This window comes from Bubalus bubalis, chromosome 4, assembly GCF_019923935.1.
Source record: "Bubalus bubalis isolate 160015118507 breed Murrah chromosome 4, NDDB_SH_1, whole genome shotgun sequence".
In the NCBI taxonomy this organism is placed as follows: Eukaryota; Metazoa; Chordata; class Mammalia; order Artiodactyla; family Bovidae; genus Bubalus; species Bubalus bubalis.
Window position 1 is genome coordinate 17,456,539 of NC_059160.1, and position 26,217 is coordinate 17,482,755.

The following is a 26,217-nucleotide window of genomic DNA, read 5'->3' on the forward strand; positions in this document are numbered from 1 at the left end:
GAATTCATGAATCTATAAAAATTAAACCACACACTTATATTTTAACATTGTTTTCCTATTTCTATAAAGAATGCTATTTAGATAGGAATTGCATTAAATCTATAGATCACTTTAAGAACCACAGGCATTTTAACAATACTAATTCTTTCAGGCCAGAAACACAGAATGACTTTCCATTGATCATATTGTCTTTAATTTCTTTCATGAATGTTTTACAATTCTAAAAGAAGATGGCATTTTGCCAAAAAGAGGGAGGAAGAAGGAGAAGGAGGAGGAAATGAGCAAACAAGCCATAATTTGGAGAGTTCCAAGTTGAAAAAGCCTCAATATGGATAAATATGCAAATATTTGTGGGAAACATTTGTTGAATAGGTTGTTAGCATACTACATCACCCCCTGCTCCTCCCATCTACCACCTAAACTGTTATCCTTTCTCATTTCTCCCACTTCAGACAAGCAAACACCATTTTAAAAGATACAGATGGATGGAAAAGAAAATCAGAAAAGGTAGCTACTGCTGAAGAAGTAGGATGTAGCTGGGGTATATGGCATGCAAGGTGGGATCAAGGAAGTTTTGAAACTAAAGGAGGAAAACCAAAATAAAAGTTCATCATTTGGTCATCAAAGGAACACATTTGGAACTGAATGAAGATAACCCAATGAAAAAACTTTATTTAATTCATCAAGTACAATTCCCTGATTTCTGGGTGTGTTCTGATTATTTACTTCTGAAGTTCTTCCTGGTGAAGGACTGCTTAGTGATGCCCAACATCCAACCAAAAAATTATTAGAATTTCAAAAAGAGAGAAATGTAACACATAGCACATTTTTTAAAAAACAATCATTTAAAGCAGGTTCAGAAATTACAGAAATGATTGAATTGGCTGAAGAGCTCCTTAAACCCCTAATATCAATATGCTTAATGAAGCATAAAAATAAACAGGGAGAAAAACTAGGAAAAATAAACAAATGAGACTTCTGAAACTGAAAAATATATTATTGGAATGAACATTTGGATTAATTACACAAGAGACTAGACATTGCAGAATAAAAGAACTGGGAAGTAAAACACAGCAGTAGAAACTATCTAAATTGAACCAAAGAGAGTAAAAAGGCAGAAAATATGAATGGAAACTCAATGGCATGTAGGATAATATAAAATATGTGTATTTGGAGATTCAGAATAAGGGATGTGCAGAAAAATATTAAGAAAAGATAAATGACATTTTCCCAAAGTTTTTGAAAACTGTAAACCCACTTATCCAAAAAGCTAAACAAACCCCAGACAAGATAGTGAAACCATTCTCAGAAAACTTGACAATGTAATTACTGATGTTCATTGGTAAATAAACAAACAAAAATACGTTAAGAGCAGCCAGGGAAGTTTGACACATTATATACAGGGAACAAAAGGATAAATATTATTTGCTGACTTTTTGTTGGAGGCAATGAAAGTCAGATGACAATGTAAAAACATATGTCAAGTATTGAGATTAGACATTTGTTAACCTAGAATGGAATCACCCAAGAAAATACTTTTCAAAACTGAATGAAAATTAAAATGATTTCAGGTAAATGAGAGATGATAGAATTGGAGGCCACCAGACACACACTACACAAAACTGCCTCAGAAAGTTCTTCAAGCTAAAGGGAGATGACAGCAGATGAAAACATGGATCCTCTCAAAGCTATAGAGACTGTGCTAAACGTTGGTTGTCTATTAGAAGATTTAAAGCAAAAATATTAGCAACAAACTATAAGATTCATAATAAATTTATAAATAGAATGTATGACAATGATAGCACCAATGACAGGGACAGGAAAGTGGAAGAAAAGTATAGTGACTGACATTGCGTGTTGTGACATTATATCATTTCAAGGTAAAATGTAATTGAGGATTAATAATTCAACATTGGGCTTTCCCGGTGGTTCAGTGGTGAAGACTCCACCTGACAATGCAGGAGTTCAATCCATGGTCTAGGAAAAGCCCACATACCACAGAGCCACTAAGCCTGTGCACCACAACTAGTGAGCCTGCACTCTAGAGCCCAGGGGCCACGACTACTGAAGCTTGTGCACCATAGAGCCTGTGCACTACAGCAAGAGAGGCCACCGCAGTGAGAAACTCATGCCTGCAACCAGAGAGCAGCCTCTGATCTCCACAATTAGAGAAAAGCCCATGCAGGAATGAAGACCCAGCCAGCAACAAATAAAAATTACTAAAATTTTTTTTAATTAAACATTATAATCACCTAAAAATCTGATACAATTAATAAATCAATACAGTATTTAAATTAAAATGATAAAATATACTCAAAGATTAAAATAAGAACAAAGATATAACATATAGCAGCTGCTGCTGCTACTGCTGCTAAGTCAGTTCAGTCATGTCCGACTCTGTGCGACTCCATAGATGGCAGCCCACCAGGCTCCCCGGTCCCTGGATTTCTCAAGGCAAGAACACTGGAGTGGGTTGCCATTTCTTTCTCCAATGTATAAAAGTGAAAAGTGAAAGTGAATTTGCTCAGTCGTGTCCAATTCTTAGCGACCCCATGGACTGCAGCCTACCAGGCTCCTCCATCCATGGGACTTTCCAGGCAAGAGTACTGGAGTGGGGTGCCATTGCCTTCTCTGACAAATAGCAGGCAAGTACACTTAAACCCAGTTATATCAATAATAACATTAACTGTAAATAATTTAAGTACTCCAAATAAAAAACAAGATAATCAGAGCAGATAAAATAAGACAAAACACTATACTGTCTACAAACTTATATGTGTTTAAATATAAACACAGAAACATATTAAAGAGGTAAAAATTACATACCATGCAAACACAAATCAGAGAAAACTCTATATAATATCTAAATTAATATCATACAAAGTCAGACTATAAGACAAAGAATTCATTCAGAGAAAAAGAAACATTTTATGATAATAAAATACAAAAGAAATTATATAGTATTGAAACTGGTGGGTTAAAAATAAAGTGATGCTTAGAAGAAAATTTAGAACCTTGATGCTTCTTTGATGATTACATTAGAATAAAAATAGAAACACAAGGAAATGATCCAAGACTCCATCTCAAGAATCTACAACAGCAATCACAATCATAACTGAAAAAGAGGAATGAAAACTGAACATAGAAATCAATTAAGAAGAAAGCAAATACACAAGAAAATCAATACAGTCCATTAGTGATTCTCTTAAAAAGAACATTAACACTGATAATCTTCTAGCAAACCAATTAAGAAAAAAGAGGGAACACATTGACAGCACCAGTAACAAAAGGAGGAATATCATTGTAGATCTTCCCAACATGTAAAGATATGAGATATGAACCAGTGTTACTACTTTGAAAATTTTTTGTAAAATGGGCCAAGTCCTTAAAAACACATTACTTGTGAAACACAATTCACCAAAATCTGATACAAAAAAAGAGAAAAATATGAGTAAACTTATTTGTTAAATAAACAGAATCCATATTATAAAAATTTTCCACTAGAAAACTGCCAGCTACAAATGCTAGCACTTCCACAGAGCTGAGAAATGACTCCCACAACAGGATAAAGGAAGAGAGGGAGGGAAGGAATGAGGGCAGGAAGGAAGTGTAACACAGAGGCTGTGGTGAATGTACGAGTTGACCTGCATCTTTCCAACCCTCCCCTCCTGCAATCCCTGCATCTTTATCCCGTCACCATTTTGCACTTCAGTACTGTAGTCCCTGGTGGCTCAGAAGATAATCAAGACTCTGCCTGCAATGCGGGAGACCCAGGTTTGATCCCTGGGTGAGGAAGATCCCCTAGAGAAAGAAATGGCAACCCACTCCAGTATTTGTGCCTGGAGAATCCTATGGTCCATGGGGTCACAAAGAGTAGGACAGGACTGAAGGAACTTGGAACGCTTGCACCACAGTCCTTCACAATTTGTGTGTTCCCTCCCAGATCTTCCACTTGAACTCCATGAAATCTCCTCATTATTTCAAACAAGCTTCTCTACGTTCTCCTCTGGTCATTGTTTCCACTCTAGATTTCTCCTAAACACGGTACTTCACTTTCAGCAATCCACTACTGAGGCTGAAATTTCTCTTCCTTACCTGACTCCTAAGGTTGAGCAGAAGAAAACCCAAGAGTTTTGATTAAAGTAATGAAAATACATGGTATTCTAATCTTATTTCTGCTATATCACCACCACTTTGACTTATCCTCACTTCATTAAAATATGCCTGAAAATACAGAAAAAACAGACCAGGAGGAGGAAACTAGTGACAAAAATAGAAATAGAAGGAACCTGGAACCCTTCATAAAAATGTGAGAGTCTAAGTTAGAGCAATGGTAGTCAGGGTGTACAAACCACAACCAGGGTTTAAATATTAGTTCAGTTCAGTTCAGTCACTCAGTCATGTCCGACTCTTTGCGACCCCATGAATCGCAGCATGCCAGGCCTCCCTGTCCATCACAAACTCCCGGAGCTCACTCAAACTCATGGCCATCGAGTCAGTGATGCCATCCAGCCATCTCATCCTCTGTCGTCCCCTTCTCCTCCTGCCCCCAATCCTTCCCAGCATCAGAGTCTTTTCCAATGAGTCAACTCTTTGCATGAGGTGGCCAAAGTATTGGAGTTTCAGCTTTAGCATCAGTCTTTCCAATAAACACCCAGGACTGATCTCCTTTAGAATGGACTGGTTGGATCTCCTTGCAGTCCAAGCGACTCTCAAGAGTCTTCTCCAACACCACAGTTAAAAAGCATCAATTCTTCAGCCCTCTGCTTTCTTCACAGTCTAACTCTCACATCCATACATGACCACTGGAAAACCACAGCCTTGACTAGACAGACCTTTGTTAAATATCAGAGCACTTCCAATTCTATACTTCTAAGTATATCTTAACTGGAATTAATAACAAGACATCAGTATTCTTAGGATAACATTGGGAGTTCTAATTTCACATAAAGTTTAAACATCACAAACTCAGATGCTGATTTATCAAAATATGGTTGAGACACCTGTAGTATTTCCACAAATTTATCTTCAGTTGGAACCATGATTATGACATTGTGACAATGAGGAAGGTTACTTGAGATGCCAGAAAACAGGTTTGTTTAAAACAAAAGTTTCTAACTAAAATTCAAATTCACCTTGAAAATAATTATTTTTAATAAGAATGATAAAGAGAATGGAAGGAAACATTTTGAAGAGATGAATAGATTTATGACATAAGTGCTGTAGTGGTTTCACAAATGCATACTTATCAAGCAGTTTTGTATGTCAGACATACCTCAATAAAGTACTTTTTAAAAAGGAAAATAATTGTTTCCTTAAGGGCATCAACTAGAATCATCAAAGATCTGCTGAAGGTGAGATTAGAAAAGATCACTTTTTCAATGATCTTCCTGTACATAAACACCCAAGATCTGATTGGCTGTGGCTGTTAAGGACCTACTGCAGATGTCTTCAGGGCTCCCATGTCCCACCATCCCATTAGATGGGGTGGTACTATCCTAAGAACAGGCTTCTACCTTAGGGAATTCACTGTGATAACTGACAATATCTTCCTCCAGTCCAGTTGTTCTGATGTGATTAATAACCTGGACATCCAATCTGCAATTGTGATAACAACTAGAAGCATCTCTGCCAAATACTGTGAGCACCCATTCACACCCTGGTTTCACTTCTTTCCTGCATCCACCTTGGCATAAGTCAAACACACTTAGATAACACTGAGTACTTCTTAGGAGTCATATCAGGTCCTCTTAGCTTCAATTCAGTTCAGTTCAGTTCCTCAGCCATGTCTGATTCTTTGCAACACCAAGGACTGCAGCATGCCAGGCCTCCCTGTCCATCACCAACTCCCGGGATTTACTCTATCTCATGTCCATTCAGTTGGTGATGCCATCCAACCACCTCATCCTCTGTAATCCCTTTCTCCTCCCACCTTCAATCTTTCCCAGAATCAGGGCCTTTTCCAGTGAGTTGGTTCTTCACATAAGGTAGCCAAAGTACTGGAGGTTCAGCTTCAGCATCAGTCCTTCCAGTGAACACCCAGGACTGATTTCCTTTAGGAGTGACTGGTTGGATCTCCTTGCAGTCCAAGGGACTCTCAAGAGTCTTCTCCAACACCACAGTTCAAAAGCATCAATTCTTCGGTGCTCAGCTTTCTTTATAGTCCAACTCTCACATCCATACAGGACTACTGGAAAAACCATAGCTTTGACTAGACCGGTCTTTTTTGGCAAAGAAATGTCTCTGCTTTTTAATATGCTGTCTAGGTTGGCCATAGCTTTTCTTCCAAGGAGCAAGTGTCTTTTAATTTCATGGCTGCAGTCACCACCTGCAGTAATTTTGGAGCCAAAAAAAAAAGTCTGTCACTGTTTCCACTATTTCCCCATCTATTTGCCAGGAAGTGATGGGACCAGATGCTATGATCTTAGTTTCTGAATGTTGAGTTTTAAGCCAACTTTTTCACATCCTCTTTCATTATCATCAAGAGGTTCTTTAGTTCTTTGCTTTTAGCCATAAGTGTGATGTAATCTGCATCTAAGGTTATTGATATTTCTCCTGACAATCTTGATTCCAACTTGTGCTTCATCCAGTCCAACATTTCTCATGATGTACTCTGCATATAAGTTAAATAAGCAGGGTGACAATATACAGCCTTAACGTACTCCTTCCCCTATTTGGAACCAGTCTTTTGTTCCATGTCCAGTTCTAACTGTTGCTTCTTGACCTACATACAGATTTCTCAGGATGCAGGTCAGATGGTCTGGTATTCCCATCTCTTGAAGAATTTTCCAGTTTGTTGTGATCCACACAGTTAAAGGCTTTGGCATAGTCAATAAAGTAGAAGTAGATGTTTTTCTGGAACTCTCTTGCATTTTCAGTGATCAAACAGATGTTGGCAATTTGACCTTTTGTTCCTCTGTCTTTTCTAAATCCAGCTTGAACATCTGGAAGTTCACAGTTCATGGACCACAGCCTTGTCTAACTCAATGAAACAATGAGCCATGCCATGTAGGGCCACCCAAGACAGACGGGTCTTAGTGGACAGTTCTGACAAGACATGGTCCACTGGAGAAGGAAAGGCAAACCACTTCAGTATTCTTGCCTTGAGAACCCCATGAACTCTTAGCTTCACTGCCTCTTATATGTGATGCGCTTCAGCTACTGTGTTGTAAACTTCAAGACTTCATTTCCCTGCTCCCTCAACATCCCTGCAAGTGTGGTGTGAGCTCCCCACTTGATTCATCAGGTACACCAGTGTGATGAGATTTTCCCTGCCACAAGTCCCGCTTCTGGCCTCCTCTGACTGTGACCTAGGGACATTTAAATGCACCACTGAATTTCTCTCACACCTTTTCCTTGAGTAACTGCACCATGACTTCGGGTATGGTCACTTGTCCATGGGTCTTCACATGCCCTTGTGGGGTCACCATTGCTTGGTTGAGCCTGTTCTATTGGCACATCACCCACATACCAACCTGATGGAGTGTGGTGACCCTGACTTTTAGGACCAATGAGGATAATACACCTTGTTGCCTACAACTCTCCTATGACACCACCCCCCCCACCATCAATGTAGCCACACCCTACTGACCATTATGTCAAAGAATACAGAACAATTACCATGCTGAGACTGTGCCACAGAGGTCGAATCCAGAAGCTAATCTGTATGAAACTTTTGACCTCACCTCTGCCTCCTGTGACACATCACAAAGACCCTTCACCCAAGTATGTTCTAAAGGCTGTATCCGTAATCTCAAGTCATTCTGGTAATAAGACAGAGGCTTTTCCTGCTAGAGATCCCCACACAGACCAGACAGGACTTACCTGAGCAGACTACTCCAGCATCGCAATCATGTGAAAGGCTATCATTACGATAGTCTTTAATATCAGAATGCCTACAGTCACTGACAGTTGACTCCACCCCTTCACATGAAACATACAAAAGCCAAATGGGGCCAAGTCCTGGTCCAAAATAAGCCCCTCCAGGAAAACCAATGGCAGCTCCACACCCCAGCTGTCTGCACACTACAGATGCATCCTTCAAGGTCCATTCCATATCATCCACTGTGCCCCATTCTCCTTGGTGCTTCACTTCCACTCTCCCCTCACAGCGGTGCACTCCATCCTTCAGCCTCAGCTCCAGAGCTGCAAGAGAGACCCACAACAGGAAAGATTTTAGGAGACTTAGAGTGGCATAATATTTAAAACATTAGCTCTCTGAGGAACAAAACAGTGCATGGGATATAGTATTTCCTGACCTCTGTGGTATAAACATTCCCAGCGTGGCCAACTCTAAGCCCCCAATGTGCCATTACTGAACACGGAGCAGGAAGGGAGCCACCAAGTATTTCTCAGGAGCCTGTAGAACCAGCTCCAGGGACACCACTGAGGACAGGCCTTCAGAGACTCTGGATGCTGCCCTCCCTGTAGATGTGCCCAAGGCTACTAGGGCCCAGCTTCTCCATCTTAGTTGCAGCTCATGGCCCGGGATCCAGGGAGGAATCCTCCCTCTCCTTTCCTGTCCATAGGAAGCATCTCATCCAGCTCAGGAACAGAGGGCTGGGGTAACAGGCTCTAAAATGTCCTGGTTATTCCTGCCATCTGGTGTTCATGTCTTTGGGTAATTCCACACTCCAATGTACCTCTTAACATGCGTCTAACAAATGGAATTTGAGGAAAGTGATCAGATGTCACTTTAGTGATTAAGTCATAAGATGACTCTGGTTTCTGCATATAAAAAGGAGTTCATTAGTAGGAACATCATAGATGGAGACATTCCCAGGGTTCAGTTCAGTTCAGTTCAGTCGCTCAGTCGTGTCTGATTCTTTGAGACCTCATGGAGTACAGTACGCCAGGCCTCCCTGTCCATCACCAACTCATGGAGTTTACTCAGACTCATATCCATTCAGTCAGTGATGCCATGCAAGCATCTCATCCTCTGTCATCCCCTTCTCCTCCCACCTTCAATCTTTCTCAGCATCAGAAGACTCTATTTAAAAAAAAAGAACTAACCAGATATTTTGTGATTCTCTGATAGCTCAGTTGGTAAAGAATCCACCTGCAATGCAGGAGATCCTGGTTCAAATCCTGCATCAGGAATATCTGCTGGAGAAGGAATAGGCTACCCACTCCAGTCTTCTCTTGTGGCTCAGCTGGTAAAGAATCAGACTGCAATGGAGGAGACCTGGGTTTGATCCTTGGGTTGGGAACACCCCCTGGAGAAGGGAAAGACTACCCACTCCACTAAGGCCTGGAGAATTCCATGGACTGTGTACAAAGAGTCACACATGACTGAGTGACTTTCACTTCTTCAATTCTTCAACCAGATATTTTGAAGCTGAATAACAAATGAATGGTCTTCCCAGGTGGTGCTAGTGGTAAAGAACCTGTCTGCAAGTGCAAGAAATGTAAGACTCGAGTTTGATCCCTGGGTCTGGAAGATCCCCTGGAGGAGTGCATGGCAACCCACTTCAGTATTCTTGCCTGGAGAATCCTATGGACAGAGGAGCCTGGTGGGCTACAGTCCATAGGGTCACAAAGAGTCAAACATGACTGAGGTGACTTAATATGCACAATACAATGCATAAACTGAAGAATTCAACACAGAGATTCAACAACAGACTTGACCAAGGGAAAGAAAAAGAAACAAGAATCAATGTTTTAGAAGAAAGATTAATTGAAAGCATCCAAATAGAGGAGCCAAAAGAGAATGAAAGGAATATAGAAAGCCAGTGGACACCATAAAGAGAAACAATGTATGGACTGGAGTCATAACAGAAGTGAAGGAGAAAAAAATTAAGGTCTGAGGACTTCCTGGTGGTGTAGTGGTTAAGAATCCACCTGCCAATGTAGGGGACATGGGTTCAATCCCTGGTCCAGGAAGATTCCACATGCCACAGAGCAACTAAGCCAGTGTGCCACAGCTGCTGAAACGTGTGAACCTAGAGCCTGTGGTCTCCAGCAAGAGAAGCCACTGCAGTGAGAAGCCTGTGCACTGCAGCGAAGAGTAGCCCCTGCTTACCACAGCTAGAGAAAGCCCACATGCAGCAAGGAGACCTAGCACAGCCAAAAATAAATAATTATAAAAAAGAAAGAAAGACAGGCTGCGAATTTCCAAACCTGGGGAAAGATCTGGGCACCTAAGTTCAAGAAGCTAATAAGTCACCCCAAAATTTCTTTTTTTTTTTATTTTAAAAAGTTATTTTTAATTGAAGGATAATTGCTTTACAATGTTGTATTGGTTTTTGCAATACATCAACATGAATCGGCTAAAATTTCAATCCAAACAACCTTCTCCAAGACTCACAGAGTAAACTGTCCAAATGCAAAGAGAAAGAGAGAATTCTGAAAGTCTAAAGAGAAGAAAAAAATGCTGTCACCCAAGAGAACTCCCATAAGGAGATCAGCGGATTTGTCCAAAGAAACCTTGCAGACCACGACAGAAGGATTGGTAACATACTCCACCCTCACTCAGGGGAAAGCAGTCCCCAGGGAAGGACAAGAGAGGGCACGAGAGAAAGTGCTCCCTACAGAGTCACAGCAGATCCTGGGAGGGGAAAGACCATCCCAGGCCCCCAGCACATCAGGAAATGAGTCACAGGGACCGGGGCAGGGACTTGGGAACTTATACATGTGAGGCTGCACATCAACTGATCTTTACAAACAGAGGGACAAGTCATTCATTGGAAGGACTGATGTGGAAGCTGAAACTCCAATACTTTGGCCACCTGATTGGAAGAGCTGACATATCTGTAAAGACCCTGAAGCTGGGAAAGAGAGAAGGTGGGAGGAGAAGGGGATGACAGAGGATGAGATGGTTGGATGGCATCACCGACTCAATGGACATGAGTTTGGGTAGACTCTGGGAGTTGGTGATGGACAGGAAGGCCTGGCGTGCTGCGGTCCATGGGATCACAGAGTCAAACACCAGTGAGCAACAGAACTGAACTGAACTGAACTGAACAGACAAGAGGTCCCCTCTCCTGGATGCAGGATTCTCTGCTCCCTAATGGACCCTGGTGGGAACAGGTGAGGCCAGCAGGCAGAGCCTCTCACAGAGCCCAGTGCTAGGCAGACATGGCAACAAGCAGAGGGGAGCCCGAGAGATGGGGGAGAGGAGCCAGAGAGAGGCAGGCAGGTGTATGATTATCTCTGATCCAGTTACATGCAGCAGCCATGACACCCAGCCCTGTGGACACCCCGTGTGCTTCACAGAGCAACGGACTCACTCCCTGCTCAGCAACTCTGTTCCTCTCACACAGACAGGCTCCACCTCCCCTCATACACACACACACACACACACACACACACACAGATATACACACAGGCTCACACACTCCCCACACACACACAGCCTCACACAGCCTCACACACAACTCACACACTCCTCACTCACCCTCACTCACCCACACTCACCCACACATACTCCTCACACACCTTAATACTTGCACACTCCTCACACACTCCACAAACACATACACTCTTCACACCCACATACACCCTCACACATACACACCCTCACACACTCACACACACACATTTTTCATACCCTCACACACACACACCCTCACGCATTCCTCACTTGCACACATACACACACATACACACACAATCACAAAGCCTACAGGAGCGAAGACATAGGAAACACAGGGACCCAGGGGCAGTGCTCATGCACCAGGCACGTGGAGCATGTGGGAACAGCCCAGAGTCCCAGCTGAGCTCAGTCACTGGACCTTCCTCACACTGGGAGCCACTGGGACTCCTAGAAGCTCCCTGAAAACAAGGGAGACTGTGGAGGGGACTTAGGCTGACTCAGCTCAGTCCAGACAAAACCTCACGGCTCTGTAAAATCTGCCTCTATGACCAATGGATCCCCCCCCCCCCCATAGGAAAGGAACCAGTATTCACATCAATATGGTTCTTTTTTGGTCAGAAACACTGAGGCCAGGTTCCACAAGTCCAGACACCTTTCCCTTCATCAAGGCATCCACTCCCCTGCTGTGAACCAGGAGAGAGGGGCAGCTCTTACCTTGACCACCCACCACGGTGCCGAGGAGGAGGACACAGAGGCCCCACAGGGAGAGGTGTCTGCCCAGAGCCATCCTGACCCCGCGTCCTCAAGGTCACAGTCCCAGCTGCAGGATCAGCCTGTGAGGAGGCATCAGGGTGCCGACTGGGGTCTATATAGACCACCCATTACACCCTCCCTCCTGAGAGCCAATAGCGACACCTTTCACCATTTCAGGCACTATCAGAGGCAGCATCTGCCACTTTCTGCAGCTCAGACACCAATGAGCTTCTGAATCTTCAACATCTCCTTATATGAGCAACACGGTCCTTTGAGCTCCTGCTTCCGTAGTCCTGACAGCCGGGTCCCACCACTGGGACTGGGGTAGAAACGGTTCATCAAAAATCATGAGTGCCTTTCTCTCCCCTGATTGCCCTGGTCAATATCTTCAGACTGTGAGATCTCACAGGGTCTGGGTGTGGGATCTGTTGACCCATGGAGAATAACTTTTGTAGAATCAAGTATTGATCTTCCCCGGCACTGAGCTCAGGGTGGAAGCAGAGAACTACAAGAAGTCTTGAAATACAAGAGTATTTATCAGGTCAGCAGAAAATGAGGACCAGGAGTACAGGAATTCACAGGTGACTGTTAAGGCATGAAGTGAGACCATCAAGTTGGGCGGATGAGATTGCAGGGTTTTCCCCCTTCTCAGAATGATCTGGAGACTGGGTCCTGGAGCACGTGCCTAGATGCTCAGTCGTGTCTAACTCTTTGCAACCCATGGACTGTAGCTCGCCAGCATCCTCTGTTCAGTGGATTTCCCAGGCAAGAATACTGGAGGGGGTTCCCATTTCCCTCTAAAGGGATCTTTCTGACTCAAGGATCAAATCTGCTTCTCCTGCATTGGCAGGCGGGTTCCCTATAGGGACATTCAGACGTGTTAAATCCCTTTCCCTTTATTGCATTTCATTTTATGTGAAGTATCTCTTTCAGCTAGTCACTAAATGATGCTGACAGAGAGAAAGAGATTGCTATTACAGGAAACAAAGAGAAAGTAGGAATCGTCATTCATTTCTAGCGCACCAAATTAGGAGCAGGGATCTCTAGAAGAAAACATGGGGCTTCACTGATGGCTCAGCAGTAAAGAATCCACCCACAAAGCAAGAGACGTGGATTCGATTCTTGGGTCAGGAAGATCCCCTGGAGAAGGAAATGGCAACCCACTCCAGTATTCTTGCCTGGAGAATTCCGTGGACAGAATGGCCTGGGCAGCTAAGTCCACCGTGTCAAAATGAGTTGGACACGACTAAGTGACTAAACAACGAAAACAAGAAGAAAATTATACTTTAGAAAGACTAAAGTTTTCTAAACTTCACATGTACTCCCTTTATATGCTGAGAGTATGGTTTGATAAGATTCAGAATACATTTGTATTATAAAACCATAACTAAAAAAGATGCAAAATATAATGTAAGGGAACAGCTCCAGAGAGATGGGGAAATAGAAAGTCTGCTACATGATAGCTGCAGGCAAGGGGCAAAGAAGGGGTGAGTGAAGCAGAGAAGAGAAAGGGGTTCATGCTGCCTGAAACCACCAATGAACCCACCTCCTCTGTTCTGCATTTAAGAGGAAATGTGACGGCAAGAATGGAATCCCAGGTGGGTTGAGGGGACAGATCCAAGCAGAAGGGATGATGTCCAATGTAGCCATTGCTGCCTTGTTCTGTTTCCACTCATCAGAGAAGCTCCCAGATGCTCCCCCAGAAGGTACCCCAGGGATGAATAGAGAGACTGAGAAGGGCCATAAGTGATGCAAGATAGAGCTCCCCCATCGAAATCCAAGGTCACTAATGTGCTGCCCCCTCATGCCCCCTCAGGCTCAAGATTTCCATGATGAAGCCCTGTGGTCCACACAAGCCCACCCCGAGGCCCCCTCACCCTGATTCCGTCTTTTCAGCACAGATGTGGAAGGAAGCATCTGTGACACACAAGCCCCAGGGTCCCCACCGGAGCTCAGAGACAGCTTCAAGAGCCACCCACGGCCCACATTAAGGTCTCAGTAGGGCCAACACTGAGGGCAGCTGCAGGTTAGTCCACAGCCCTGCCACATCCCCCACCAGAGGGACCCCTCATCCCAGTCAGCAGACACAGCTTCTCTGTCCCGCCATGCCTGTCCTTCATACTTGAGACGGGAGAAAAGACAGTTGAACACATGCTTCTCTTCCTCTAAATATGCTAATATTTATCTATTATTTATGCAAGAATCACTTCCTTGTCATCTGGTCCTCTCACTCTCAAGCCCTGTGACTGTACCTGACCCCGTCTCCTTCTATATCTGGACTTTAACACATTAATGATAAAAACTTATTATAAATATCAAAACCAAAATTTACACTCAGTTGCTGAAGTAAGACCAGGATTTGCTCAGTCACTTAGAATTGATGCTCTACTCCCTCTGGGCCCAGAGTCATCATTCCTTACCCAGTTGTGGAGTCCACACCATCACCAGAAACCACCAGGCAGACACAAAGAACACAGGACATGCTTCCTGAGGTCCAGTCATCCCTCCCACAGGGTGACACAGGGATGCGTTTAGTGAACCAGGTACACATGGTCTCAACTTGGGATGGAGATCTCACAGGTAAGATGCTGTTAGCAGCTCCAGACCCTTTATAGAAAGGGATGGGCTATAAGGAGCGGCAAACTCAGGGCTGGCAGCCTGTCCCCACAGCACCCTCTACCCCAGAGCTGGGGGTGCAGGGTCAACATGGACCAACTCACCCTTGGAAGAAGCTACATCTTTCTGACACATAAAGAAATCTCAGTATCCAATCTCATCAAAGATTTGAAGGAGGAAAGTTTTAGGGAGGACACTAACCCAGCTGTGTCCACAATGAACATGAGAATATGCAGTACAGGGTCAGGAAAACAGGCTCGGGAGCCAGACTGTCTGGTCTTGACTCACAGTTTAGCCACACACCAAGTGTGGGCCTTGAACAGGGTTCTTACACTCTCTGATTAGTAAAAGGAGGGTGATGATCCCACCAAGATGACTGATTTTGGTGAGGATTAGGTGAGTTGGCATTAGCATGTGATATTACAACACTAGTTAACAGTAGTACATGTGCTGATGCTGATGTGCTCAGTCGTGGCCAACGCCTTGTGAACCCATGCCAGGTTCCTCTGTCCATGGAACTTTCCAGGCAACAGCAGTAGTACATATTCGTAGTATTATGTACTACTGTTAACTTGCTTTCCTGATGGCTCAGATGATAAAGAATCTGCCTGCAATGCAGGAGATCTGAGTTCAATACCTGGGTCAGGAAGATTCTCTGGAGAAGGAAATGACAACCCACTTCAGTATTCTTTCCTGGGAAATCCCATGGACAGAGGAGCCTGGAGGGGCTACAGTCCATGGAGTCACAATGAGTTGGTCACAGCTGAGTGACTAACACACACACATACTTACACACGTAGTAGTAGTAGAGAAGCAGTGTTAGGGCATCTCCCACCATCTCATCCCAGGAATCCCAGGACTCTAGAGCAGGAATTCAATTCTGTGACCTGGAGCCTTGACTGAGGCTGTCAGAACTCTCCCAGGACACCAAATATTGTGATGGTCGTTGGTGCCAATCAGAGTTGTGAGTCTTCCACACATCACTCCGTCTCTCTGTGCCCCATGTAACTGCTCAAGAACCTCGACCTTACCACTGGTGAGCTTTTGTGAATTAAGTTGTTTACTTAATCATTTTACTTTATAAACTCGAATGTACTTGGTAAAACATTTTGTGTCTAATTCACCTCCATATCCCCAGTGCTTGGCTAAATAAAAATCGTAATGATGTCTCTTGTATACCTGAATGAATGAATGTCAGCCTGGTATTTTGCACAAATCATTTCAATCAAAAAGAAATCTTTTGAGAAATAATTTAGCGTGTTGTGAGGATGTAACAGCACAATGCAAGCTGCATCATTTGTTTTAATGATATTTCAATACTATTAAATGGTATGAGCTATATATGGTTCGCTTCAATGCCTTTCTGCAATGAATGCAGTAAATTTCAATAACTAGAAACAACCTAGCCCCAGTACAAGAGCAGTGCTGAGACAGCCAGTTCTAAACATGTATAAACGCTGCAAATTTCTTTGCATATCTGAAGATAAAGAAGACAAACCACAGAACACTGACAGGTGAAGACCATGAAGCCTCCTGTTCTGGTCTTAATCAGATATGGCCAAGAGCTCAGGATGTTTATGTATTTGTCATTTGGCATATTTTCAATTCAAACCACACACAACTGTAACAGGAAGACATTTAGTTATAAAAAAAATTTAAACATCTTCCACGTTGAATTAGAAGTACAGAAGTAAAGAGCAGAATCTTGTTCTTTTACTTAGGGTAAATATTTGTCCTTATGGATTGTGAAGCAATACAACATGTAGCATTATTATTCCCAAATCACCATGAGAAAATGGTGGTCAGAGGTTCAGTAATCTCTTTGCCAGGCAAGTTAATAATTAAACCTGCTTGCTTGAGGAAAATTTCCTCAGGACCAATCAGACAGACTAAAATACAAAATATTTTTAAATTAAAAAAGAGGTGTATAACTCTAAAGGAAAATGATTAACTGAGTTGTTACACCAAAGCGTTGGAGACCCCCTTCACCATCTGTGTTCCTTGCATGGATGGGACCAAGGTTAGTAAAGACTCCTTTACCAAAGACCACTTCATCACAAGAGAATGAAGGAAAGAGCAAGGTCATGAGCTGGCTTAGGTCCAGCCCATCATCTCTGTTCAGCCCTCTACAGTCTATAACCAGAAACATCGAACAGAGTGTGGCACTGAATTGGCCTCATTCACTCCTCCATAGTGCAACATCAGATACCCAGAGACAAGAGCAGATCAAAGCTAAGAAGTCAAAGCAGATTCTAAGTGGAGAGCATGCAGACAAAGGGTCCTTCCCTACTGCTGTTGGAAAGGAAGAAGCCCTCCCACCCCAGGCACCACCTGTGGGAGGAGAGACAAGAAGATGCCTCCTGAAATAGAGGAGAACCAGTCTCAGCAGGGAGCTTGAACTAGAAATGACAAGACAGTTATTACCATGAACCCAAGCTAAGTTGAGGGATAAATTTTAAATGGGAAAGTCTGTGTTAACTTTATGGAACTTTCAATCCACACAAACATCCCTTGCTAGTGCACAAGATGAAATCCGTGATAAAAATAAAGAATATTACATTTATGTATATTTCAATTCTAGGCTAGGCTAAGGCTAAGTCACTTCAGTCGTGTCCGACTCTGTGCGACCCCATAGATGGCAGCCCACCAGGCTCCCCCGTCCCTGGGATTCTTCAGGCAAGAACACTGAAGGGGGTTGCCATTTCCTTCTCCAATGCATGAAAGTAAAAAGTGAAAGTGCAGTCGCTCAGTCGTGTCCGACTCTTAGCGACCCCATGGACTGCAGCCCACCAGGCTCCTCTGTCCATGGATTTTCCAGGCAAGAGTACTGGAGTGGGGTGCCATTGCCTAGGGACACATTTTTAAGCCCATTACAGAAAGAAAATTCATAAATCTTCTCTTGTTTTTCAAAGCACAGAGTTGTCACATCTATGAACTCTTTCTAATTCCTCCAGCTCAAAATTACTGCTGTGTTTATTTAATCTGTAAAACCTTTCCCACTGTCTCTAAAGTGGGGGCTTCTTGAGAGGAAGTATTGTGTCTTACTCTTCTATATCTCTTTAAAGTCAAGTAAAGACACATAGAGAGAGCTTAACAAATAGTGGATAAATAAAGAAATGAATGCATAAACAAATGCTGAAAATCACCCTGCAGTTAGTGATACTGAGTGGGGAGGGTGGTGGGGGCAGGGGAGACACGAATCTGACTACTCCCACTCAGCACAGACAGAAGTGCAGTAAGGAGCCAGAGACACACCAGACGAAGGAACCAGATACAGAAGGCCTTCTTCAAATCCCATTCTGGGGACGGTCTAATGACATTTAATTTCTGCACAAAATTGTACCTCAGAAACTTCACCAAGGCAAGAAAAAAAAGAAAAAAAAACAACTGACAGCATTGCTACCAAGGATGTGGCATCAATAGTAATATTCATCAAATCGCTGTTTTTCTATCTCCCAGTGACTCATTCTGGCCAATGAAACGTGGGTGTTGTCACCTGTGTCACTTCTGAGTAGAGGCATGAAAACCCCATGCGAGAGGGGAGGAGCTAAGATGGTGGAGGAGTAGGACGCGGAGAACACTTTCTCCCCCACAAATTCATCAAAAGAACATTTAAATGCAGAGTAAATTCCACAAAACAACTTCTGAATGCCGGCAGAGGACATCAGGCACCCAGAAAAGCAACCCAAGTCTTCGAAAGGAGGTAGGAAAAAAATATAAAAGACAAAAAAAGGGACAAAAGAGGGAAGGACGGAGTTCCGTCCCGGGAAGGGAGTCTTAAAAAGAGAGAAGTTTCCAAACACCAGGAAACCTTCTCACTGCCGAATCTGTGCCGAGCCTTGGAAGCACAGAGGGCAACATAACAGGGAGGAAAAACAAATAAACAATTAAAACCCGCACATTGCGATCCCTACAGTAATTCACCCAGCGGAGAAGCAGCGCAGACGCCTGCATCCGCCATTAGCAAGCAGGGGTTGGGCAGGGAGGCGCGGCGCGGGCTGCATCGCAAGGATCTGGCCTGAATACCCCAAGCGCTATCTGAGGGAAATAATTTGGGCTAGCAAACCAGACTGTGGGATATCTACCACACGAAAAGCCAGCCCTAACCTAAGACACCACCAGGCCCGCGCATGGAACAAAGGACTGAACAGAGATAGCCGGCGGCAGACCATCCCCCTCCGGTGACAGGCAGCCAGAGCTGGAAGGGGACAATCGCAGCCCCAGAGAGACACTATCTATAAAACTGTAAGCAGGCTTCTTTGCTAACTAAAACTTCTTGGGGGTCTGGATGGTCAACATCTGCCTGAGAAGGTGCGCCGGTTGCAGGTATGCTAGGTATGCAGGTTATCTAGGTATAGATAACCGAGCGGCGGGGAGGCGATAAGTCGCAGCAATCACGTGTGCCAAACACCTCATCACCTGAGCTGCTCGGATCTGGGAAGGGCACAAAACGCAGGCCCAACCGAGAGTCTGCGCCTCTGAGGACTACCCGAGTGCCTGAACCTGAGCGGCTTGGACCTGGGAAGTGCAGGAAGCCCAGGGCCGGCCTCGGATGGTTCCCGGCGGAGCAACCTAGAGCCCGAGCAGCGTGGGCAGGGAGGCTACACGCGCTGTGAACGGAGGAAGGCAGACCCAGTGTGGCTGAGGCACTGCGAGCACACACCAGTGTTATTAGTTTGCAGCATCCCTCCCTACCTCCCCACAGCGCGACTGAACAAGTGAGCCTAAAAAAAAAAAAAAAAAAAAAAGTGTCCTCCACCGTGCCCTTTGTGTCAGGGAGGAAACCAGACACTGAAGAGACCAGCAAACAGAAGAAGCTATAACAGAGGGAACCGCCTTGGAAGCTACAGGCAATAGATTAAAACCCTGTGGTTACTGCCAACTACGAAGGAAGGGGCCTATGAATCTTGAGAAATATAAGTCGGACCAAGGAACTAGCCAAAAATGAACTGAACCCACAATACTCACAACAAAACCGGAGAAAGTCCTAGATACATTTTTCCTATTTTTATGATCATTCTTTCTTTCTTTTTTTCATTTTTATTTTTTTTAATTTCAAAAAAAAATTTTAAGTCCTCTTTTATTCCTTTAATTTTCACTTTTATAACCGATTACTTTGGAAAAAAAAAAAAAAGAGAAGAAGACCCTATTCTTGTTTAAAGCAAACTTCATATATATATTTTTTATAATTTTTTTGACCTTGGTTTTTTTTTTCTTTTTTTTCCCCTTCTTTTGTTTAACATTGTATTTTTGAAATTCCAAACTCTACTCTAGATTTTTAATTTTAGCTTTTTGGTATTTGTTATCAATTTTGTACCTATAGTTTTTTTTATAATTTCTGTGACCCTTTTTTAATTTTTCTTTTTCTCTGTTTCTTTCTCTTCTTCTTTTAAATAACATTGTATATCTGAAATTCCAAACTCTACTGTAGATTTTTAATTTATGCTTTTTGGTATTTGTTATCAATTTTGTACCTGTATTTTCTTTATAATTTATATGACTTTGTTTGTTCTTGTTTGTTTGTTAGTTTGTTTCTCTCTCTTTCTTTTTCTTCTTCTTTTTTTAACATTGTATTTTTGAAATTCCAAACTCTACTCTAGATTTTTAACTTTTGCTTTTTGGTATTAGTTATCAATTGTGTACCTATATTTTCTTTATAATTTTCACGACCTTGTTTGTTTTTGTTTGTTCGTTTTTTCTCTCTTTCTTTTCCTTCTTCTTTTCTTTAACATCGTATTTTTGAAATTCAAAACTCTACTCTAGATTTTTAATTTTTGCTTTTATGTATTTGTTACCAATTTTGTACCTTTAAGAACCCAATCTTCAGTACCCATTTTTCAATAGGGAGCGAGATTACTGGCTTGACTGCTCTCTCTCCCTGTGGACTCTCCTTTTTCTCCACCAGGTCGCCTGTGTTGCCTCCCTAACCCCTCTCTACTCTACCCAACTCTGTGAATTTCTGTGTGTTCCAGACAGTGGAGAACACTTGGGGAACTGATTACTGGCTGGATCTGTCTCCCTCCTTTTCATTCCCCCCATTTATCCTCCTGGCCACCTCTGCCACCTTCCTCCTTCTTCTCTTCTCTGTATAACTCTGTGAACAACTCTGAGCGGTCCAGTTGTGGAGTGCACATAAGGAAGAGATTACTGAATAGCCCACTCTCTCCTCTATTGACCCCACCTCATCTCATTCGGGTCACCTCTAATTCCGTCCTCCCTCTTCTCTTCTCCATGTAACACTGTGAGCCTCTTTGGGTGACCCTCATGGTAGAGAAACTTTTCATCTTTAACATAGATGTTTTATCAATGGTGCTGTATAGAAGGAGAAGCTTTGAAACTACTGTAAAAATAAGACTGATAACTGGAAGCAGGGGGCTTAAGTCCAAACCATGACTCCAGGGAGCTCCTGACTCCAAGGAACATTAATTGACAGGAGCTCATCAAATGCCTCCATACCTGCACTGAAACCAAGCACCACACAAGGACCAACAAGTTTCAGGGCAAGACATACCAAGCAAATTCTCCAGCAACAAGGAACACAGCCCTGAGCTCCAAGATACAGGCAGCCCAAAGTCACCCCAAAACTATAGACATCCCATAACTCATTACTGGACATTTCATTGCACTCCAGAGAGAAGAAATACAGCTCCACCCACCAGAACACTGACACAAGCTTCCCTAACCAAGAAACCTTGACAAGCCACCTGTACAAACCCACACAGAGCGAGGAAATGCCACAATAAAGACAACTCCACAAACTGCCAGAATACAGAAAGGACACCCCAAATTCAGCAATTTAAACAAGATGAAGAGACAGAGGAATACCCAGCAGATAAAGGAACAGGATAAAAGCCCACCAAACCAAACAAAAGAGGAAGAGATAGGGAATCTACCTGATAAACAATTCCGAGTAATGATAGTGAAATTGATCCAAAATCTTGAAATTAAAATGGAATCACAGATAAATAGCCTGGAGACAAGGATTGAGAAGATGCAAGAAAGGTTTAACAAGGACCTAGAAGAAATAAAAAAGAGTCAATATATAATGAATAATGCAATAAATGAAATTAAAAACACTCTGGAGGCAACAAATAGTAGAATAACAGAGGCAGAAGATAGGATTAGTGAATTAGAAGATAGAATGGTAGAAATAAATGAAGCAGAGAGGGTAAAAGAAAAACGAATTAAAAGAAATGAGGACAATCTCAGAGACCTCCAGGACAATATTAAACGCTACAACATTCGAATCATACGGGTCCCAGAAGAAGAAGACAAAAAGAAAGACCACGAGAAAATACTTGAGGAGATAATAGTTGAAAACTTCCCTAAAATGGGGAAGGAAATAATCACCCAAGTCCAAGAAACCCAGAGAGTCCCAAACAGGATAAACCCAAGGCGAAACACCCCAAGACACATATTAATCAAATTAACAAAGATCAAACACAAAGAACAAATATTAAAAGCAGCAAGGGAAAAACAACAAATAACACACAAGGGAATTCCCATAAGGATAACAGCTGATCTTTCAATAGAACGTCTTCAAGCCAGGAGGGAATGGCAAGACATACTAAAATGATGAAAGAAAATAACCTACAGCCCAGATTATTGTACCCAGCAAGGATCTCATTCAAATATGAAGGAGAAATCAAAAGCTTTTCAGACAAGCAAAAGCTGAGAGAATTCAGCACCACCAAACCAGCTCTCCAACAAATACTAAAGGATATTCTCTAGACAGGAAACACAAAAACTGTGTATAAAATCGAACCCAAAACAATTAAGTAAATGGCAACAGGATCATACTTATCATTAATTACCTTAAACGTAAATGGGTTGAATGCCCCAACCAAAAGACAAAGACTGGCTGAATGGATACAAAAACAAGACCCCTACATATGTTGTCTACAAGAGACCCACCTCAAAACAGGGGATTCATACAGACTGAAAATAAAGGGCTAGAAAAAGATTTTCCATGCAAATAGGGACCAAAAGAAAGCAGGAGTAGCAATACTCATATCAGATAAAATAGACTTTAAAACAAAGGCTGTGAAAAGAGACAAAGAAGGTCACTACATAATGATCAAAGGATCAATCCAAGAAGAAGATATAACAATTATAAATATATATGCACCCAACACGGGAGCACCACAATATGTAAGACAAATGCTAACAAGTATGAAAGGAGAAATTAACAATAACACAATAATAGTGGGAGACTTTAATACCCCACTCACACCTATGGATAGATCAACTAAACAGAAAATTAACAAGGAAACACAAACTTTAAATGATACAATAGACCATTTAGGCCTAATTGATATTTATAGGACATTTCATCCCAAAACAATGAATTGCACCTTTTTCTCAAGTGCACATGTAACCTTCTCCAGGATAGATCACATCCTGGGCCATAAATCTAGCCTTGGTAAATTCAATAACATAGAAATCATTCCAAGCATCTTTTCTGACCACAATGCAGTAAGATTAGATCTCAATTACAGGAGAAAAACTATTAAAAATTCCAACATATGGAGGCTGAACAACACGCTGCTGAATAACCAACGAATCACAGAAGAAATCAAAAAAGAAATCAAAACTTGCATAGAAACTAATGAAAATGAAAACACAAAAACCCAAATCCTATGGGACACTTTATTTTTTTTTTATTTTATTTTTAAATTTTACATAATTGTATTAGTTTTGCCAAACATCAAAATGAATCTGCCACAGGCATACATGTGTTCCCCATCCTGAACCCTCCTCCCCACTCCCTCCCCATACCATCCCTCTGGGTCGTCCCAGTGCACCAGCCCCAAGTATCCAGTATCGTGCATCGAACCTGGACCAGCAACTCATTTCATACATGATATTTTACATGTTTCAATGCCATTCTCCCAAATCTTCCCACCCTCTCCCTCTCCCACAAGAGTCCATAAGACTGTTCTATACATCAGTGTCTCTTTTGCTGTCTCGTACACAGGGTTATTGTTACCATCTTTCTAAATTCCATATATATGCGTTAGTATACTGTATTGGTGTTATTCTTTCTGGCTTACTTCACTCTGTATAATAAGCTCCAGTTTCATCCACCTCATTAGAACTGATTCAAATGTATTCTTTTTAATGGCTGAGTAATACTCCATTGTGTATATGTACCACTGCTTTCTTATCCATTCATCTGCTGATGGACATCTAGGTTGCTTCCATGTTCTGGCTATTATAAACAGTGCTGCGATGAACATTGGGGTACACGTGTCTCTTTCCCTTCTGGTTTCCTCAGTGTGTATGGCCAGCAGTGGGATTGCTGGAACATAAGGCAGTTCTATTTCCAGTTTTTTAAGGAATCTCCACACTGTTCTCCATAGTGGCTGTACTAGTTTGCATTCCCACCAACAGTCTAAGAGGGTTCCCTTTTCTCCACACCCTCTCCAGCATTTATTACTTGTAGACTTTTGGATCGCAGCCATTCTGACTGGTGTGAAATGGTACCTCATAGTGGTTTTGATTGGCATTTCTCTGATAATGAGTGATGTTGAGCATCTTTTCATGTGTTTGTTAGCCATCTGTATGTCTTCTTTGGAGAAATGTCTATTTAGTTCTTTGGCCCATTTTTTGATTGGGTCATTTATTTTTCTGGAGTTGACCTGTGGGAGTTGCTTGTATATTCTCGAGATTAGTTGTTTGTCAGTTGCTTCATTTGCTATTATCTTCTCCCATTCTGAAGGCTGTCTTTTCACCTTGCCAATAGTTTCCTTTGATGTGCAGAAGCTTTTAAGGTTAATTAGGTCCCATTTGTTTATTTTTGCTTTTATTTCCAATATTCTGGGAGGTGGGTCATAGAGGATCCTGCTGTGATGTATGTCAGAGAGTGTTTTGCCTATGTTCTCCTCTAGGAGTTTTATAGTTTCTGGTCTTACATTGAGATCTTTAATCCATTTTGAGTTTATTTTTGTGTATGGTGTTAGAAAGTGTTCTAGTTTCATTCTTTTACAAGTGGTTGACCAGATTTCCCAGCACCACTTGTTAAAGAGATTGTCTTTAATCCATTGTGTATTCTTGCCTCCTTTGTCAAAGATAAGGTGTCCATATGTGTGTGGATTTATCTCTGGGCTTTCTATTTTGTTCCATTGATCTATATTTCTGTCTTTGTGCCAGTACCATACTGTCTTGCTAATACAATATTGTAAAGTTTAAAAATAAAATAAAATTTAAAAACATAATAAAAAAAAAAAAAAGAAAACCCCATGTGAATCTGGTTTCTCTCTTTCCTGCCCCAGAAGCTGCGTGTTCCACATGGTACACGTGTAAGCTAATGGAGCCTCACTGACCACAGTACGTTTTCAGGTTGGTAATGAATGTGTGTATGCATGTGTGTGTGCCTTCTGAGATTTGGGAGTCAGTTGTTCCAGCATCAGAACAGAGCCTATTCTGAAGACGTGAAAGGAAGACAAAATCTGTCACATGAAGCAGGTACTTTTCTGGATCTCCTCTTCCTTCTGTGTCTTCATCCCAAGCTGCTCCCTCAGGTCTCAACTTGATTCCTCTCTGGGGCTTTGTTGATTCCTAGTCACCATCACTGATTGACCAACAACTAGATCCAAACTTCTGCTTAAGAGCATCCACACCTGGTGCAGCTCCTCCTCCCTTTACATCAGTCTGCGCTGACAGTTGTGCTTCCATTTCCCCATTTTTGTCTCTAAGCATCTTGACCTTCATCCTTAAACAGCTCTCCTTTGCTCTGAGTTAGTCAGTTCATCATCTTTCATCTTATTTTTACATTCCACCAATCCTGTACTAATGAAAAAACAGCATGTACTTTCCAAACCTCTTCTGTTTCTTCTTGATTTCTGGAACAAATCTGATTCCTGGATTTAGTTCTCCATGTAGTTCATTAAATTCTTCACCTTTGGGTAAGAAATAATTTTGCTGAATTTTTTCTTTCCTCAACTGAAGCAAATGGCACATTCAAAACCTATCTCCTTGAGACCATGTAACCGAAAGTTATGTGTGAGGGGTCCGGCTGCTAACCGCTCAAAAGCCAGTATACAGGCCAGGTTGGTGGAAAGGAAAGTTTGTTTTATTTCAGATGCCAGCAACTGGAGGGGAGGGTGGTGGACATCTGTACAAGGGCCAACTCCGCCCACCCCATGACAAGAAGAGGGTGAGAGCTTCTATAGCAGAGCTGGGGTTGGGGGAGGTTATATGCAGAAACAGCACAGTCATCTCTAACAGTCATCTTCAAATTGGTCATCAGTGGTCTGATTAGCTTCATCTTGGTTGTCTTCAGTTCATTTCAGTCACTCAGTCGAGTCCAACTCTTTGCGACCCCATGGGCAGCCGCACACCAGGCTTTCCTGTCCATCACCAACTCCCAGAGCTCGCTCATACTCAAGTCCATCAAGTTGGTGATGCCATCCAAAGCATCCACTGGTTGTTTTAGGTACAGTTGATCTTTAATGCCTGGGTATACTTGTTCCCATGTCTTTGTGGTCAGTTCTCAGAATTGTGGACACTCAAGTCCTGGGTACAGTGTGGTC

The 26,217-nt window shown here is 42.5% G+C and overlaps 2 protein-coding genes across 2 annotated transcripts in view; one reads left to right on the plus strand and one right to left on the minus strand.

Annotated features, from left to right (window-relative positions):
* Positions 1–12,182, minus strand: part of LOC112584371 (antigen WC1.1) — a 54,734-nt gene extending 42,552 nt beyond the window's left edge. Inside the window, exons 1-2 of the mRNA XM_045165275.1 lie at positions 12,029–12,182; positions 7,825–8,145 (exon numbers count right to left, since the gene is read on the minus strand). Of these exons, the coding sequence (XP_045021210.1) occupies positions 7,825–8,145; positions 12,029–12,101 (394 nt within the window). The 5' untranslated portion in view covers positions 12,102–12,182. The remainder of the gene's footprint in view (positions 1–7,824; positions 8,146–12,028) is intronic.
* The window catches only part of LOC102402808 (antigen WC1.1), a gene marked incomplete in the record, with an annotated part of 1,152,186 nt that overhangs the window by 611,754 nt on the left and 514,215 nt on the right, over positions 1–26,217 (plus strand).